Consider the following 20138-nt stretch of genomic DNA (forward strand, 5'->3'; position numbering starts at 1 on the left):
AAGCTAAAGAGCCCTAATCTCTTATAATACATTATAATTTTATAATGTAAAGTTGTTTCTCAGTTGTTTTCTTACTGTTTTATGTAAAACGCAATTGCGGATTTTGTTCTATGTACACCGACGTGATATCTCTGATGAGCGGCGGAATATAAAAACCAATAAATAAATAAATAAATAATCTGTTTAGCCTCTCTCCATGAGGAAGGTTTTCCATCCCCTTCTCTATATCTTTTCTATGTCCACTATGTACTTTTTGAGATGGGGTCATCAGAACTGCACAATACTCAAAGGTGTATACAAAGGCATTATGATATTCTCAATTTTGTTCTCTATTCCTTTCCAAAGAAGTCCTAACATTATATTTAAATCTTTGACTGCTGCCGCCACCATGGAGGTTCCTGCAGGAGGAGAGCTGGTGGGAGACCCACAGGGACCTGCGAGTTCAGTGGAGATGCCCAAGAGAGGTGATCATGGCAGCAGGGATATTGTGCTGGAATATCGATTCAGATGCCTTGAGGAACCTACAGTTTCACTGCAAAACAAGACTCCTTTGGCGAGTTCAAAAAAATAATCCTTGGAGGTAATCTAGACGGCTATTGCCTTACTGGAGAAATCTGTTAATATTTCCAAGGACCCAGCAAACTTTACCCTAAACTTGCAGTATGAGGTGTGTGACTAGTGGGTGACTCTGCACACATACTCACATAAGTTATTACAGCATATAGAATCTGTTAATACGTTCAGGAGCTGCTGAGATTAAATTGGAAATGTTGGAAAATTAGTCAAGGAAATTAAAACAAAAAAAACCCTCAAATTCACTTTTCTTAAATCACCAACCATATCTCCTTAAATAAAACAAAGTCTTTTTTTTTTTTTCTTTCTTCTTTCTACCTGTCGCCGATCTTGGTCCTGAACTGTCCGGTCCAGCGGGGGTGAGTGAACCGGGCTCCCCGGTGTCACCCCCGACACTGCTGCCAGAGACAGGCCGGGTCCTCAACCCTCAGCAGCGGCCTCGACCAGGGGGGGATGGTCCCCTCAGGACCTTACAACCCCCCTGGGAGGCTCTCAGGACGAGCGAAGCTTTCCCACTTTTCTTTGGAATTTTCCTCTTTTTTTTTTTTTTTTATCAATCCAAACAAATCAAACCAAAACAAACCAAATCCAACAACCCTGACTAGCTAATCCACTACCCAGGGATCATCAGAGCCTGTGGGTGAACCTGCCCCATCTGCAGGAGACAGAGAAAGACTGGCGAGCTGTGGGTGGCGCCTTACTATATGTGAGGGTGCCCGACAAGTCTTCCTCTGTCTCCATCTGCTGGTGCGGAGTCACAACCCAGGTGTCTGGACTGATCCTGGTACGTACAGGGAACTCCTGTTGACATACCAAAAAATATTTTGACATTCTGGAGATTCCTGCTGAATCAACCACCTAAAGCTAATGTTTACTTTTTGCCCAGGAAAAAACAGGATGGAGGAGAAGGAAGTCCATTCTCTGGAACATATTACTGGTGGATCTTCAGATTAAAGGATTATAAAATATTCCAAAAGAAACTGAAGGCCCATTTATTTCATCTAGCATTGGTTGATAGGGGTTCAGGACTGTTTTATGTTTATGTATACGACTATGTATTTGGAGTTTTAAATTACTTTTAATGTAATTGTAGATGTATTTTTGGAATCCTTCTAGAATGGTCCCGACAAAGCGGCCTAAACAGGCCACACTGGGAACAAGATACGGCAAGAAGGCCACTAAGGCCACACAGAAAGACGACAAGCGCAAGGCTGGCCAGAAAGAAGCAGAGGTGAGTCCATGATGAGGCACTGAGGAATCTGTGAGGGAGGGTCTTAAAAGGCTAGAGCCCATCAGATCGTGACTCAGTGAGGGCTCCTGCTGGTGAAGGTTGCTTGCAACCAAATTTGTGACAATGAATCAGACCATGTTGACACCACCAGTATAAAAAACAGAATGTAATCAGCATACAGCCTGCAACCCGAAGACAGTCCTGACAGCAGCTTACAAACTAGAGCCACACAGATGTTCAGTGAGGGCAACTGGACAGCCTTTAGGCACTTCTATTGTAATAGGTTTTAAAGTCGAGCCCGATGTACCAAACATCACACCCGGTATTCCACACACTATGAAGCTATATAAAAGAATCTGATGACTGAAAGTGTCAAGAGCGGCCAAGATATACAACACAACAAGCAAATAACTCTGGCCATTGTCAAAGCCTCTTCTAAATGTATCAATGCTTGACAGTAACAACTTCTCAGTATTTAGTGATTTCTGAAATCCAAATCGAAACTGATCTAAAATGCCTTGCTTTTGAACAAAATCAGATTCAATAATGGGGGTAATTTGGAAGGAGTGGCAGTTGCTATCATAATCAAATTGCTGGGCAGACTGGCTGGACCATTTGGTCATTCCTATGTTATGTTACTATAATTTTCATGAGAAACATCAAGGGCACGCTTCTTCAATGGAGGGCTATACTGCGGCTTGCTCTCTTTATCTTCCGAATAGGAATATTTCTTTTATTAGACTATTTTCAGATAATACTATTCTACCTACTTGAATTACTTTCTCAAGATTCTCTTGATTATTTTTGTAAGCTGTGCTTCTAGGTTTGTATATTTTAATAATGTCCACGCCTCTTGCACACTTTTTACCTTTGCAGCTGCTCCTTTGAGATTTTTCTAACTATTTTTCTCATTTTATCAAAGTTTCTCTTTTCAAAGTTTAGCGCTACAGCCATGGATTTACCTATTGTCCCCCTTCCTGTCATTAATTCAAATTTGATCATATTATGATCACTATTGCCAAGCGGCCCCACCACCGTTACCTCTCTCACCAAGTCCTGTGCTCCACTGAGAATTAGATCTAAAATTGCTCCCTCTCTCGTCTGTTCCTGAACCAATTGCTCCATAAAGCTATCATTTATTCCATCCAGGAACGTTATCTCTCTAGTGTGTCCCGAGGATATATTTACCCAGTCAATATTGGGGTAATTGAAGTCTCACATAAATACGTTGTGAAACTACAATTTCTCCTTCAATGTGCTGTATATTGTTATTAATATGAATTAATGTGTGTGAAGGACCCTCGTAACACCCACGGTATACTAGCTGTTTAGCTTTATGTATTAACCGCTACGGGTCATGTTTAATCATCGGTCCAAGTCCTTTTATTGATAATTATACTTTTTCATTTTCTCATTTATTACTTTTTTCATTTTCAATTTTTCTTAAAATTAAATGTGGAACAGGTACTTCCCTTAGTAGTGAGTCTGTGTTCTCTTCTATAACCCAAGGATGTGCTTTTTGCATTTGAATTTATGTGCAATGAATATGCCTAAAGTTCATGACATGTTGGTATTTGTCCTTCATAGAATAGAAATAGCCATGTGGACATGATGAATTTCACGTCTTAGTGACTTGCATAGGAGAATCCATGTTGGTTGCAGTCCCTGAAGCAGCTTTGCGAAACGTACATCGGACTGGACTCGTTGAACAACTGTCCCCTGAGTGAATTCTCTGAAGCATGGCAGCGCCATGAAAATAATTGGATTTTCTGAAGCGTGGTAGCGTTTTCGACGCACTATTACCCCTTACGGAGCACACTGTACTGTATCGGCCTGTATGCTCGGCAAACCCTCTTAAATGTCAACCTCATAGTTCCCCAACTGTTAATCTGAGAAACAAGATGACACTCAGTGCACAAAGGAAGTCAATAACATGAATTTACAATTTTTTGATGCTATGTGAAGACAGCTCCGTTTTATGGATAACTTCTGCACCACCTTCCACCATTTGGAGAAAGGACCAGTACAAATGGAGAATGGAGAGGTGCTGACCTTTCTTCCTAGAAGGTGCACCTCTCCCTGTCCCCCTTTGTGCCTGTGTCAGCTCCTTATCACTTCCCAAATCCCCCCAGGAAAGCAGTAGCAGGTTTCCACTTCTCTCTCCTGGACCTTTACTTGCATGCCAGTCACTAGGCCTGTTGAGCATATGGAATGTGTGTTGCATTTACTGCACGGACCTCACACAGATACAAAAAGGACCAAGATGTAAGACATTCTTTTTTTATTTTCAGAAAAGAATACCTAATAATCAGGCTACTTTTCCCTATAGCGAAATATCGGATTCATCTCAGGCATTTTCATTTGCAGCATTCATGGTATAACCTAACTCAATTAGAAGAAAGGAGTTTCTAACTTGACACTTAATGAACTAAATAATTACATTCTCGAATAATTCCCACTCAGATACACTCAACCTAAAGTGAAGAACGATTATTTATGAATACTCTGTCATGAACTATGCCTTTTACTCACGTCATCTACTATTCCTTTCAAGTATTGACTGAGGTATGAATGTATAGACCCATGTCATGTACTATTCCTCTTTCAAGTATTGACCCTGAGTCATGAATATACTGATCTACTCCTATGAATGTACAGACCCATATTATGAATGTCTCAAACTATCAAATAGCCATGATCTATGAATGGCTCTTGAGAACCGTTGTGATCTTTATTAGGAATGATGGTATATAAAATGCTTAAATAAATAAATATACACAACAGAAGAATGCTGAATGCAGGGAGTGTGCGAGATTGGATTCTGAAATAGCTAAAGACATGTCAACACTTAAACGTTACTCAGCCCCTTACTGTCTCTTGCTGTGATGCTCTGTTCACGACCTCTGGGCTCTACTTTAATCCATTACCATGTGGTCATGCCTATCAGGTGCTCACTGGAAAGACTGTTCCACAAGACCTGTGCACAAAACACCAGAAATAAGTTACAGGTAAGAATTTATCAATAGGTTAACTAGCAACAACCCAGACAAGAGATTTAGAAAGAAACAGAACAGACAAACAGGCAAACTAACAAACCACGCAGGAGAGCCGGTGCTCCAAGCCGAGCGCCCACTCCCCCAACGCGCGTGATTCAGTATGCAAATGAGGACCCGCGGTAAAAAGGAGGCGCTAGGGACACTAGCGCGTCCCTAGCGCCTCCTTATTGGCAGAAGCGGCGGCTGTCAGCGGGTTTCACGGCCGACACTTAATTTTACCGGCGTCGGTTGTCGAACCCGCTGACAGCCACAGGTTCGGAACATGGACGCCGGCAAAATTGAGCGTCCGTCTTCCAACCCGCGAGCAGATTTATTTTTTTAAGATTTTTTATTTTTGGGCTATGATATTAAGTCAGAGGGTATACAGAAAAGTAGTTTTTTCTGCTTTTCTGGACACTTTCCAGGTGCCGGCCGAAATTAACTTCTGCTTTTAGGCAGGCGTTAATTTCTGAGAGTAAAATGTGCGGCTTGGCTGCACATTTTACTTTCTATATCGAGAGGGACAACTAATAGGCTCATCAACATGCATTTGCATGTTGAGCACGCTATTAGTTTTGGGGGGGGGGGGGGGGGGGGTTTTGGATGCACGTCAAAAACACGCGTCCAAACAGGGGCTAACGGTGCGCTTGGCCTGAGCGCACCATACTGAATCGGCCTGCAATAGTTTGAGAAATGTCCCTGTTGCTGCTTGGGAGCTATCCAATACTGCTTACACATGTCAAACTTAATCTACCCTCCCCCCAATCCTCCTCTCCCAGTGGAAAAAAATGAATAAATGTCAGTAAATAAGGGACAAAATTAGTAAGGTGAGGGAGGCCCTTGAGATAGTGGTGAGGTCAGACAGCTGGGTGGGAAAACCCCCAAAACTACAGATTTTCTCTGTAAAAACCTCAACGCAGCTAAAAACAAACATCTGAATGAATGTAAATAGAAATTTTACATAAAAACTAAGATCCTCCCCCTTATTACATTCAAAAAGATCCATCCCCAAATACAATCCATAGCATGCCTGACAGATCTCCCCTCCCTCCCTTACCCCACATCCTGACCAGGTTCACTCTCTCCTCGATTAAAATTCTCTCCCCCGGGACAGTATTCACTCTCTCTTCCCTCCATCCCATGCAATCACCCCTTCCCCCAGGAATGGGATACTGTCTTCTAGAAATAAGATTTTCTCTATAGCGTCCACATGTGCTAGGAGACGGAGAGATACTGAAGGGCTGAGGTCACTGCCAGCTTTGAAACCTGACTCCGGCTGCATCTGCTGGCAGGGGAGCACATAACCCATTGATCCTGAGTCCATCTGGCTACTCGCTAGGAAACAGAAATTCTCTCTTCTTTATCCAAGAACATTTTCACTTCTCTTGCTTTATCTCCCTTCCCCCTTCTTTTCACCAGGGGGATTCCCGCTCCTGTCTCTCCCTCCCTCCACCACAAGATGGGATTCCCTCTCCTGTCTCTCCCTCCCTCCACCACATCACTCTGGAATGGGATTCCCTCTTCTCCTTCCTATCCCTAGTATGGAATTCCCTCCTCAATTTCCCTCCCTCCCCCAACAGGATGGGATTCCTTCTCCTTTATCCCACTCACAAGCTGGGATTTCCTATCATTCCCTCTCCCAGTCCCAAAGATGGGATGTGCTCTCCATCCTCTCACATCCCCCCCCCCCCATAGGATGTAATTCCCTTTCTCCCTCCCCCAGGATAGGATTCCCTCTCCTTTCTCTTGTCCGCTCCCTCCCCTAGCCATGGGATGGGATTCTCTCCCTCCACCAGGAGATGGGATTCTCTCTTTTTCCTCCTCCTCCCCATAATTATTCCCTCTCCTCCCCACAAAATGGTTATTCCCTCTTTCTCCTGCCCCCACCCGAAGATGGGATTTCCACTCTATTTTATTATTTTTATATTTCACCTTTTGTGACACTTCAAAGTGAACTACATTCTGGAGGAATACCTAATCCAGTCAGGTTTTCAGGATTGCCACAATGAATATGCATGAGATAGATTTGCCTACACTGGTATGCAACTCTCTCATAAACGTTCAATGAGGCAACCCTGAAAACCCAACTGGATACGTGTGCCTCCATGACAGAACTGGCAAACACTGTTGTAGGTATTTCCCTATCTCCAGAGGGCTTAAAAAAAGAGGTTCCCAAACCTGTCCTGGGGGACCCCCCAGCCAGTCAGGTTTTCAGGATATCCACAATGAATATGCATGAGATGAATTTGCATGCACTGCCTCTATAGCACACATTTTCTCTCATGCATATTCATTGTGGATATCCTGAAAACCTGACTGGTTGGGGGTCCTCTAGGACAGGTATGGGAACCTCTGGCTTAAAATCTAAGGGAGTCATTTACTAGAGGTTTTCTCCCAGTTTAGCTATGGGAAAAATGCTTAGTAAACAAGGCCATAGGTTTGAACCTAAGGCAATGGAGGGTGAAGTAACTTGCCCAAATCCACATGGAGTGTCAGTGGATTTTAACCTGGCTTCCTTGGTTCACAGCTTGCTGATCTCAGTACTAGGTCAGGAGTGGACAACTCTGGTCCTCAAGAGCCACAAACAGGCCTGGTCTTCAGGATATCCACAAAGAATATGCATGAGATCGGTCTGCATACAATGGAGACAGTGCATGCAAATCTATTTCATGCATACTCAGTGGATATCTTGAAAACCAGGCCTGCTGGTGGCTCGAGGACCAAAGTTGGCCACCTCTACATTAGGCTTCTTTCTTCACTACTCTTCCTTCTCCCTCCCTTCCCACAGAATGGCTATTCCCTGTCTCTCGCCCTCCCCCACCCCAAACTACAAAATGGAATTCTCTTCTTTCTCTCCCCCCCTCCCCAACTACAAGATGAAATTCCCTCCTTTCTCCTCCACCCATCTACAAGATAGGATTCTCTCTTCTTTCTCTCCCCCCCCCCCACCCCCCCCCCCCCCCCCCCCCACTACAAGATGGGATTCCTTCTTCGTTCTCTGTCCCCTATCACAGAAAGAGAATACCTCTCTTCTCCTCCCACCACCATAGGATTCCCTCTCCTCCCACAACAGTATGGGATTCACTGATTTTTTGTTTTTTTACTATTCCCCCTCCATGATGTATTTGTCTTTTTTTCTTCAAGAAGGAATTTCATCTCTTCCCTCCCCATATACAATTCCCTGGTCCTTCTTCCCTCCCCCAACAATATGCAATTCTCTCTTCCTACACACCACCCCCCCCCCCCAATGATGGGATGTTTTCACTTTTCAGCTTCCCCACAATGGTATTTCCTTGTCTTCCCTTCACTTCCAAATGGGATTTTGTATCATTCGTTCCTCATGTGATGGATTTTCTTCACCCCTCTCCCCTTACCCATACTCCCACTCTGGATGGGGTTTCCTTACCTCTTTTCCACCCCACATGCAATTCCCTGAACTCTTTCACTCCAGCCATGGGAGTCCCTCCAAGCACCCACCTCCAATAGTACTTGATTCTCCACGCTTTTTTCTATTTCTTCGCCCAATCCTGAAATGGAATTCTCTCACCTTTCTCTCCACCCCATGGTTTTTCCTCACCTCTCTCCCTTCCCCCCTCCAGAATGGGATTCCCTCACCTTCTCTCCCCACCTCCCATCACCGATTCCTTTACCTCTCCTTTCAGGAATTTCCGTTTTTCTACCTTAATGGAATGGGATCCTTTCTGCCTCACCAGACGGGATCCCATTCCATTCTTCCCTCTCACCCTATATTACCCTCCCTCCTCCCTAGTACAAGAATCCCTCTGCTCTTCCTCAACCCCGCCCCGGCGCCCTCAGCAGATGAAACTCCCTCCTCCTGCAAGATACGAGGAAAACAAAAATCGGCCGCAGGTCCCCCGCCGGAGCGCGGTCACTCACAGCCCGTACCGTGCACTCCGCTCCCGGCCTCCGGCTCACAAAACCAACCGGAAGTAACGCCACACACGCGACGCCCCAGCAGCGGAAGGAAGCGTGCAAGGAAGCGCGCGCTGCCCCTGCCGGAGGGACGCTCCGCCACAGCGCACCCTGCCGGCCCCGCCTACCTCGCAGTCATCCGGGTACAAATTCCCCTTGCAAGTTATCCCCGCCTCCCAGGTCGGATTGCTTCCTTTTCTACAGCCCAGAAATGGACACTTGTGGACCAGGGGGGCGCACTTCCCTCTCCGTTGCATAAATAAGGAAATTCAAAGCACAGCCTCGAGATAAAACTATCACTTAAACGTACCTGTATTGCTGGGATGACAACTCGAAAACGCTATGAGCGAGAGATACTTGGAACCTACATTGCCTTTAGGTCTATTATGCAAAACAAGGAACAACTGAAGCCCACTAAATATCCTAGAAAGAGCTACAGCTATTAGTTCTCAGAAAGCCTTAATTACAGTAAACCTTCCATAAGAAAACACTAACTGCCAGCACTCAAACAGTGACAACCCTACCTATGAAAAGACAACACTGCAAATGTTGTAAGAATATAAGAAGTTGCCGTACTGGGTCAGACCAAAAGTCCATCAAGCCCAGCATCCTGTTTACTACCGTGACCAATCCAGGTTACAAGTACCCAAACACGAAGTAGCAGGCTCTAACACCTCAATATACCTCTTCTTTAAAGTTTAAAGCCCAACAGAGTCTGGTTCCTCCTTGTATTACATCTGTAGTCCATACCTATCAAGCAAGAGGTTTACTCCATTCAGCACATCAATGTCTTCTAGACATCCCTTCCTTAATCCAGGAAGAGGGTATTTAAAATCGGAGGCCCTACCCTGTGGAACAATTGGCCTGAAGAAAACAGAACTAAAAAGGACTTGCTCAGTTTCAGGCAAATTTATTTTAGTGGCTTTTTTCCCCTTACATCTGGATAGTGGAAATGTAACCGTCTCTTTTTAGTCAGTAAGGAGGTCCAGACAACTGATCCGTAAAGATAGACTTTTATTGCCAGCAAGATGCAGCTAAGACAAAGGCTTAGTACAACTGCATGCCCCTCCCCTCCAGGAGCAGACTCTTATGCACTTTACAGTTCTTATCTTTACACATGCGTTCTAAGCATTGCTGAGCAAGCATATTCCGGCTGAAGGGGCTACTGACCCCCTCCCTAGACACCCTGGAACTTTCGTGAAACTTCTCCCATGTTCTGCAGGAGAGGCTGCTGGGACTTGCAGTTCTGGAAAGGAATTTGCGAGTCTGCAGTAATACAGCCCTTCACATAATACATCCATTGTTCTAATCTAGGTTACAGCAGTGAAAGCTTATCAGAGAATAAGAACAGCGAAGCCAAAAAATGAAAATGTGCAATGTGCTGACAGAGAGTTTCTCAATGTCCTAATTACAGCTGTATTGCAGACTGTAAGTAAACCCGTCATGAAGCAGGGAATTCTGGTACATGAAGTCCTTTGTCAGGTTGAAGCGTTCAGACCCCTTCAGAAAGACCCCAGCAGGCTCATTTTTTCTTGTTTTATTTTATTTCCAAAGTTTGTTAATGTATATTTTTTATTTATTTGCTATGGTAATTAATAGATTGATATTTTGTTCATGATTGTGTGTGTAATGTTGAAATTCCCCCAACCCTCACCTGGGGATTTCACTGCATCGCAACCCTTACATCCCCCAGGGGCTGTCACTATACCTCTCCCTTCCAGCAGGCAAATAAATCAGTACAATGCCCCTGCCATTCCCAAAAGGATCACAACACCCTGCACCCTCTAGAGGGGGAAATACTCCCTACTGTGCTTCCTGGAGCAATCTCCTACACAGCACCCCTGTAAAGGTGAATGCCAGGAACTCTAAACAAGGATGTGCCTCATTGAACTGAGGCCTGTAGCCATAACCACAGACTGAACCAGAAGTACAGGCCTAAGCAACACAAACGTGGAATCTGCTGCCACATAAGCCTGGCAACTTGATATGAGACTGAGATTCACAGCGAACGATTAAGTGTTATTGTTCTTTTCATATCCAACATTTGTCAGCACCTCACAATGGGTGAGAATAACCTTGGACAAAAGCCATGCACCTGACCTTGGTGAAAACTTTGTATGCAGCCCTAACACCACATTTGAAATAGGTATCGGTCAGCACAGGTGCATGCAAGGGGACCTGATGAACTTTATGGGAATATTCAGTTGCATCCACCAATCCTGTGTCTATAGATAGTGGTGATAGCCAATCAAGATCAAGATTGGATCTTAGGGAACAGCATAGGCAAAGAAGTTCTCAACAGATAAAAGAGCTATAATTTATACAAACTGTGGACATTAGCCCAGAACATTTTTTTTTAAATACTCTTTCCCAAAGAACCTCGGCTAAGGGATTTCTTCCCCACCACTTTGATTGCTGCAGATCACTAGGCCTGTAAGCTTAAGACTGAGGTCGGCTCTCAGCACATCCTGCTCCATAACATGGATGCAGGAGTGGAGCAACTCTTTCTCTTGAAAACTGTAAAGCTAAGAACTGCTTTACCCTAGTTCTGCCAGCATATCTCAGTGAGACGTTTGGGTTCTGACATCAGCCTTCACAGGGATTTTGTGGATTTTCCCCACTGCATGTTGAGACAGGTCCTGGAGTTATTTATTTAGGGTTTTTCTATACCGGTATTCATGATAAAAATCACATCATACTGGTTTACAATTAACAGGGGGTATAAATGAACTTGAACCTGGACCTATTGCAGAGAAAAATCATGAAGTTACAATAAAACAAGGATTGCTGCAGAAATTTAGCCCACCACTATGAAAGATGAGAAACTAGCTTAATTACCTTTCATGTGGGTTAATTACTTTGGCAGGGCATTGCATTACATAATTGACAAGGCAAAAGTTTACGGAGAAATACAGAAGTTCTATTTATCTTTCATAACAGACCTTAGCTCTGTAAAAAAATTAAAACTAAAGAAAAAAGAAAATATCTGCACCATATTAAACCTTGTGTACTCATGCTACTACAATAAAACAGATTACCTCTCAAACGTGTAAGCCACTGCTCCCTTAAAACTAATGAACTCATATCATCAGATGATCAGTTAAATCTTTTAGTCAATTGGTTTGGTGTATGGTTTATTAAACATTTATATACTACACATATCAAACATTTTGAGCAGTTCTAAAAAAAAAAAAAACAACAAAAAAAAAAACGACATCTTACACATCCTAAGGGGATGTTACCTTATAGCATCTCCTGCCACTCCGCGTGCTTTTTCAAAAAGAATGGTGTTTTATTTTTTAAAATTTGTAGTTCGCTAATCCATGAAATTAAGCGGATAACAATAGACATAATAAAATCATCAAAATACATACAATTGACGGTACTTAAGAGAGTACAACACACCATGTAAAACAATTAATGATCCTACAAAAGACCAGTACTAAACATTGAATCTGCAATACAGGAGACAGAGTACATAGTGCCCAGAATACGTCACTTCCTCGCCCCCTGCTGATCCAGGAAATCTTGAGCGAAAAAAAATTAACATTTGCGGAAGCCATTCAAAGCCAAACACAACATCTTTCTGCAATTTTTATTGCAAAAAATACTATTTTCTGATTTTAACAGATTGTAAATAAAGCAGTGCAAAAGTCCGGACACCCTTTCAGTTAGTGCAGCCCCTCCTTTCTCAGAAAGGACAACGTCCAAATGTTTCCTGTGGCCAGCTAGAATCTTTTTATGCTTGCTATTGGAATTTTTTTTCCTACTTGTCCATGCAGAGCTCTTCTAGGTCTGACATATTCTTAGGACCCCCTTGCATGCACTGCAAGTTTAAGATCTCCCCACAGACTTTCAATAATCTTCGAGTCTGAGGACTCGAAGATTATTGATTCCACATCTTTCATCTGGGTCATTCCATATCAAGTGGACCAGGGGTCCACACTCAACTTCTTTCAAATCAAGCAAACTTTTCCACGGGTGTTTGAAGGTCTCAAACAAAAATCTTACTAAATTTTTCACCCGGATCTCCATTGGTTGGAGAGTTAGACACAGTTGAATAGAGGTGACCTCAGAGTACCATGCTCCGCACAACCTAAATGGCCATTTTGTGCAGGTACTGCAGCCCGAAAACATCTCTCAGGGGTCTGAAATTTTGTGGATTAGTACAACTCCTGGTGGTAAGAACCAGTACAAACTTTGGGGCATGAGAGCTTGCCTCCCTTTTTATGGGCCAGCAAAGTATGCGAAAAATGTTATAAAAGAAATACAAGACCTCCTTTGATTTCTCATTGCTCCTGACCTATACTTTGATTCAGGCCCTGACTGGACCAGTAGTCATGGCCCATGGAATATACATATAAGATCTGCCCTAAGAGTCTTTACAGGGAGCTGGAAGCAAAGATATATGTGACATTGTGTCACATTTTTATGCAAAGTTTTGCCAATTTTCAGGTGCAAATATCTGTGTAGATTTTAAATCTTGGGATTTTTTAAAATGTTATTTGAAAGAGCATTTTTTTTTTTTCACAAAAGTCATCCTGGTTCATTTTGGACTCGATCTTGCTTTAGTCAGAATTAAGGCCCCGACGATATGCATCATTTGCATGCATTGACATGTGATGTTATAGAGAGGCATCTTTGGTTCCCTGCTGCATAATATGCAAATGAGCAAGAGATGTGAAATTTTACAGTGCAGCAAAGCTTGTTATGCTGACCATGGTTGTAGCTTATGACATCTTGCTTAGACATCCTTTTATAAATGACCCCTCAAAATGGGCATTTGATTGTGCTGTGTTATTTATTGCATGCAAATCTGAACATGCCAAAGTATCACCTTCACAAGGAACTATGGCAAATTCATGCTAGCAGTGTGTTGTGGCAGATAATTTGGGAACATGCCCTGGCCTGTGATACCATTGTGCTCGTTGTGGATTAATGACTGCCGAGACAATCAACAATTATTCCTTTATTGTTCAGGATGCAGTGCAAGAATTTCATTGGGAAAAGAGTCAGGCAACACTCCACCCTTTTGATGTTTACTATTGCAACCCTGAAGTCCAATGTCTTTGTATATGCACGATCAGCGACTGCTTGTGCCATGACACAATAGCTGTGCACAAGTTTTTGAAAACGCTCATTGAGAATATGAAGGGAGTTTTACCTGTTTTGGAGCATATTCACTACTTCAGCGATGGCTCTGCTGCTCAAAGAAAAGCTTTAAAAATTTCATTACTCTTTGCAATCATTGTAAAGACTTTCATGTTACAGCTGTATAGAACATTTTTGGCACCAGCCATGGAAAATCACCCTGTAATGGGATTGAAAGAGCCACAAAACGTTTAGCTGCCCGTGCTAGTCTACAACGTACCCTCCCTAACTACATTTTGACACCAAAGGACCTATTTGATTTTTGTGATAAAAGGGTCCCTGGTATCAAATTTTTCTTTGTCCTAAAGGAGGACATTGAAGCAAGCAGACCTGCTCAGGATGAGAAGTGTAGCAGAGGTCATACAGTTGCTGGCATAAGGGAACATCATTAATTCAAGCCCACTGATGCAACCAAAATTTGCATTATAAATTTTCAAATGACATCACCTCATTCATTGCAAGGACACAAACGTGAATATTTTCCTGATCTTCGACTATCCAGCTTCCAACCCGGTCAATATTTAGCTTGCATCTCTGATAATTTCTGGTGGATTGGCCTCATATATACAAAGTCTCAATTGAGGAACATGATATCAGTCAATTCTTCCCCCCCCCCCCCCCCCCCAGGTCTTGCCATATCAGTTTACTGGCCACGCCGTAGGCACACCAGACAGGTTCCATAAGAGCACATTATTGCTACCCTTGATGCACCCATAACAACTGTTACAGTTACTGTAGATACTGTGGACCCTTGGGCCAGACTGTAGGGGCTTCCTAAGCAATCCAGGAGGCGGAGTCAATGGGTCTGGCAGGGCTTCACCCAGGACCCCCCCAGGAGGAGGCTGTAGGGATCCGGGCCCTTGGGACTTAGGCTGAAGGGGGCCGCAGACGGTGTAATGGAAACAGGCCCAGGTTAGGTAGAGGTCAGCAAGCAAGTCCAGAAGCAGGCCTGGGGCAGACAGGCTGCTGGTCACCAGTGTACTAAGGCCGGACCAGGTCAAGAGCAGTAACAGGCAAACAGAGTTCGGAAGCGGAGCAGGGGCAGGGCTGGCAGCCAGTGGACAGAGTTCTGAACAAACCGAGGTCGTGACCGGCCACAACTTGGCGGAGTGCTGAAGCAAAGCGGGGTCGAGGCAGGCGGCAGGCAGACGAAGTACTGAAGCAGGCCGGGGTCGAGAACCAGGAAGACAGATGAGAAATCTCTGAAGCAGGAACGGGAACGGAACCAGGAATCAGAGACGAGAAGGCAAGTAGCATTCACAGAACCTCATGAGAACATAAGAACCTGCCATACTGGGTCAGACCAAGGGTCCATCAAGCCCAGCATCCTGTTTCCAACAGTGGCCAATCCAGGCCATAAGAACCTCGTTGCAAGGCGTCTACTAGGAGTCTGGACGCTGGTTAAATGCAGGCCCGGGGTATGACGTCAGCTTGGGGGCTGTACTGTACTTCCGGGTGCTGGACGCACATAAGGGCCTTCCTCGCGGGCGCGAGGCAAAGAGGGGGCGGAGCTTCTGGCAGCCTGGACGGCGTTCTCCACATGGGGAAGCTGCGACCATGCGGCCCACCGGACCGGGACCTTGGCGCGTCTTCTTGGGGACCGGAGTGGAGGTAAGCGGACCCGACCCCGAACATGGAGGAGGCGGTCGGGACCGCAACAACAACTTCATCAGGCAGGCAGTACATTTATTCACAGCCCCTTTGCCACGCATTGATGGGACATTCATAAGCATGGGCAAGGCAGGAAAAAAGATTAAGTGAATTTTTGTAAAATCTGCAATTTAAGCAATTCTTGTCTTTTCTTGTTCTGTATTTAAATAAAAGCTTGGAAACCTGTGGTTGGTATCTTGTTTGGCTGTCTGCAGTGGACATTGGCAATGGGGATGTCAATTTTGCTGAATTGGCAGTGGCTCAGCCACCACTGACCAATGCAAGGTAACTAATCAGCCTATAAAAAGTTTTCCACTGACTGATGACTAATTTATGAAAATATGAAAATATAAACTTGGGTCAAAAGCTAAAAGTGTGGAAATCACAGTAAACTGAGCTACAGCGTAAGATTTCACAGTTCTAGCTCATTTGCATGTTTCACAGTTGGGTGCCAAAGATTTTTTTTTTTTTTTTAAACATAGTACATTCACACATGCAAATGATGCCTGTCTGTGGGACTGTAATTCTAACTAAAGCAAGGCTGCATCCACGATGAAACAGGGTGACTTGTAACAAAAAAAAAAAAGTGCTCTTTCAAATGACATTTGAAAAAAAAAATTAAGAACTAGACAGTAGAGATATCTGCACCCAAAAAATGACAAAAATTTGCATAAAAAGGTGACATCTTTATGCTACTATATCTTTGCTTCCAGTTGACTGCAAAGTCTCCTAGTGATAATCCTAGGTGTACATGATGGGCCATGACTACTGATCCAGTTATTGGCCTGAATCAAAGGATACATCAGGAGCAATGAGGAGTCAAAGTAGCCCTTACATTTCTTTTGTAAATTTTTCACTTACTTTGCTGGCCCATACAAAGGATGGCAATCTCATAATCCATAACATTTCAGGCCCCTACCAGCAGTTGTTTGGCTGCAGTGCCCGGACCAAGGGGCCATTTTGTGTTATGCAGAGTGACCTTCCTTCAGCTGCCTCTAGCTCTTGAACCAAAAGAGATCCAGCTGAAAAATTTTGCTTAGTTTTGTTTGAGGCCATATCTAACACCCCCACAAAAGTTTATTCAATTTAAAGGAGGTAGAGCATGGGTGATTTTGTAAAATTGGCTGACTTGACATGGAAGGTCCCATCTTTTTTCCTGCACATACTTCCTGTTTGATTTAGAGTTTTGTATCAGGTCATGGTCTTGCAGAACTATCCAATCTCTTTTCAGCTTCCGTTTCTTCACTAACGGTGGGACACTAGCACGTTGACAGTTAGTAGAATTCATTCTTCCATTAACCTGCACAATATTTCCTGCAGCAGTAGCTTCCACATAAAGCTTAGATGCACTCATACTCAACGGTTGCCAATATGCTTTTTTCCTCAAAGTCTATTGGGGATGGTTATGGCTGAACAGTTCAAATTTCTTTTCATCAGTCCAAAAAGTACTTAAGCCTAAACTTTTTGGAATAATGAAGTTTTGCTTTACATACTTTAGACTGACTTTTGTGACGAGGCAATAGAAAAGATTTCCTTCTAACAACTGTCCCAGGTATATCATTGTTGTGTAAGGCAGTGCTTCTTCACCCATGTATCATGTAAAATTTATACCAGCAACCTGGATGCCACTTCTCTTTCTAATCCCAGCAGAAAACTGCTACTTCTTCCTGTACTGGGGCTCAATCAGGTCCTACTACCACCACTACCACATTTCTAAAGTGAGATAGTTAGAGAAAGGAGCAGCATACACCACTGCGTTTCTTGTGATGAGGTATTCTGTTATTCATGATGTTTGCCATACTCTTCTACATTATTATATTTAAGTTGAAGTAAAGATATGTAAGTTGACCACCACTGCTAAAATGCAGTATCTGATTATGATGAGTACACCACTCACCCATCCACATAAGCACTTTAATGAGTGAGAATATGGTCTTGTTGGTGTAGCAGAATCCTGGAACCCCTGGCACCCCAGCGGCTCCATTGTTTTCCTGTGTACAAGATAGATAAGCACTAGGGATGGCCTAGCACCCTAGCTTGCCCCCACTACATTAAGTGGTATCATCTATCACTCAGTTACAGAGGTAGCTGCTGGCATTTATATTATACCCAAATGCTTCTGAACAGAAGCCAAGATTTGCCATACCAAAGGTCCAGCAAGGTCAGCATTTGACATTTATGAGGAACAGGGAGTTTAAACTGTGTGCCATCTTCACTGTAATATTTTTATTCTATTAAAATTAGCATATAGTAATGCTGCATTAAGTTGCAGAAGTATGCAATTAACTTTGTACCAGAAAGAGGTTGGGTCAGTTTCTGTTCTCCACGATTTGATGCCTGGAATGCCCTTCTAGAGGAAGTGAAGACCAGAACTGTGAAGGACTTCAAAGGGGCATGGGATAAACACTGTAGATCCAGCAAGTCGAGAGGACGTGAATGAAGAGAGGGTGGCTCACAGGAATGAAGGCTACTACCTGGAGATAATACCCTTATTCAATATACATACACGGTTAATGCGACTCCAACATTGCTCTAAGCTTCAACGGCAAGAGGAAATGTGGAAAAAAAAAAGGATTTGCATTCACAAAAAAGCAGGGGTGGAGTTTGCTTGTTACGGCGGTTACTACCCCCAAACCAAATAAGCCTGATATTTCACTTCCAACGCATAGCCAGCATAGCCCTCTGCTTCAACGGCAGGGGCAATGTAGAAAAAAAGAGTATCTATATATATAGACAACAACCAACAAGGACTAAATTACATAGGCGAGTAAACAAAAGCATGGGTGTAGCTTGCTTATTGAGGTGGTTACTACCCCTAACTAAGCTACATATTCACTTGGATGCAGTTCCAACACTGCTCTCTACATTAATGATGGGGGTGGATGGGAAATAGAATCAAAAGGTTACTAAGAGCCAAGAGAAACAGATAAGTATGAGAAAAAAAAAGTGTGAAGCTTGCTGGGCAGACTAGATGGGCTGTTTGGTCTTCTTCTGCCATCATTTCTATAGGTGTACCCACACTTTTACAAACTACTGTAGCTTGGCAGTTTAACGTGTGTGTGGGGAGGGGGGGATAATGAAGGTTATATATAGAGTTATGGATGGGCCTATATGGTTCGGTATGTAGCAGTTCCTACCTCAGTACTTTTTATAACAGGAAGAGACTCCCTTGAGGTGATCATATGCAAGTCCAATCTAAAATCTCACCTTTACAGCCACTTTTAATTCAGTTACTTCTTGACAATAAACACACTTCCTCTTAACTCGAATAAGTTCCACCGATCCGGGACTGGCTCTCTATAGCACAAAAGCTAAAGTAAAGGAATGTTACCTGTGCTTACACTATAAAAAGCTGTGTGTTATTAAACCGAAAGATAAGCTCCCACTATTGTCATGCATCTTCCTCACACACTGCCTCATTCTGTTCCTATTAAAATGTAAAAACTTAAGGAGGTGCTGGTTCATAGAGTAAGGTCAAGGCCACCACTCGCCCTCAGCTGGGCTGGACTGCACTTTAGCATCATTTCCACAGGAGGTTTGGCTACTATTTATAATGTAAGAACATGCATTAAAGCCAATTCTCACCCAACTCATTCAAGTTTTAAACATTCTTTAAATAAAATATGCGTGACGATGAATTTAGATAAGTGCTTTAGTTCATTTTTCATTTCTTTTCCCCCCAATTTCCATTACTTCCCCTCACATTTGCAGGTTGCTGTCACTGGTCCTCAAGTCTCCACCTGCCCCCCAATTGTCTTCCTCTTCTTTGCTCCTGGCCTCCACTCTTGCCTGCCATATTTCCCCCATTCCACTTGAAAGTAAAAGCGTAAGCCTTGCTCAGCCACAACATTTCCTGCTTGCGAACAGTATCAATGGAGATTTTCATTAGCAAAAGCCCAGCACTTCAGTATTGTTTTAAGGGAAGGCTGAAGAACAGATTACTTTGTTAAATACATCCGATTACACTTTAGAAGGCAAATGATACCCCCCCCCCCTTTACAAATTATGCTCAGGCAACATCTCATAAGAATGGCAGCACTAGTGGAGGGTCCCATGCGTGAAGTGCCCGGCGCCACAGTTTGATCTGCATATCCCAGGAGCGCCGGCTGTATCTCTTGTATTTGTTGGGGCTCCTGGGGTGAATACCTGGCTTCCTAAGTGCCCTGCATAAACAGCAGAAAACAAAAACAAACTAGAAATCATGGATTTTCCTTTAAAAATGCACTGGCTGAGTAGTAGCCTAGGGCTCTTACCCAACCATGCTGGGATTTCAAAATGAATGCCTGGCGTACACTTCAGTTATTGCACCTCTGCCTCCTCTCTCTTGCCAGCAAATGGAGAGCCTACGTTTTAAGAAGACTTTTTCCACTTGTTTACCCATTGAAATCCCTCCCCCCCCAAAGTTACCCCCTCATGCTCTTTCATTATCCGTCGGCAAGACACGGGCACTGGCGATGTGTATACACTGACAGTACTATAAAAAGCTGGATGTGTACAGCGGTAGAATAGGAGAATTAGCAGCCTCCCAAATACAAAATTAGTTCCACAAAAAAATGGTATCACAA

At 43.5% G+C, this 20138-nt stretch overlaps 2 protein-coding genes across 3 annotated transcripts in view; both read right to left on the reverse strand.

Moving 5' to 3' along the window:
• Nucleotides 1-8852, reverse strand: part of LOC115080047 (C-terminal-binding protein 2) — a 71479-nt gene extending 62627 nt beyond the window's left edge. Inside the window, exons 1-2 of one of the 2 annotated variants that reach the window (XM_029584077.1) lie at nucleotides 8746-8852; nucleotides 4676-4781 (exon numbers count right to left, since the gene is read on the reverse strand). The gene's annotated coding sequence lies outside the window, so the exon portion shown is untranslated. Of the gene's footprint in view, nucleotides 1-4675; nucleotides 4782-8316; nucleotides 8490-8745 lie in introns of those variants that run through there. The other variant, XM_029584078.1, reaches the window with a different exon arrangement.
• Nucleotides 8853-19351: 10499 nt separating this feature from the next.
• Nucleotides 19352-20138, reverse strand: part of LOC115079842 (oocyte-specific histone RNA stem-loop-binding protein 2-like) — a 34584-nt gene continuing 33797 nt past the window's right edge. The window contains exon 6 of the mRNA XM_029583766.1: nucleotides 19352-19736. Coding sequence (XP_029439626.1) covers nucleotides 19595-19736 — 142 coding nt within the window. The 3' untranslated portion in view covers nucleotides 19352-19594. The remainder of the gene's footprint in view (nucleotides 19737-20138) is intronic.

Source organism: Rhinatrema bivittatum, chromosome 18 (genome assembly GCF_901001135.1).
Source record: "Rhinatrema bivittatum chromosome 18, aRhiBiv1.1, whole genome shotgun sequence".
Classification (NCBI taxonomy): domain Eukaryota; kingdom Metazoa; phylum Chordata; class Amphibia; order Gymnophiona; family Rhinatrematidae; genus Rhinatrema; species Rhinatrema bivittatum.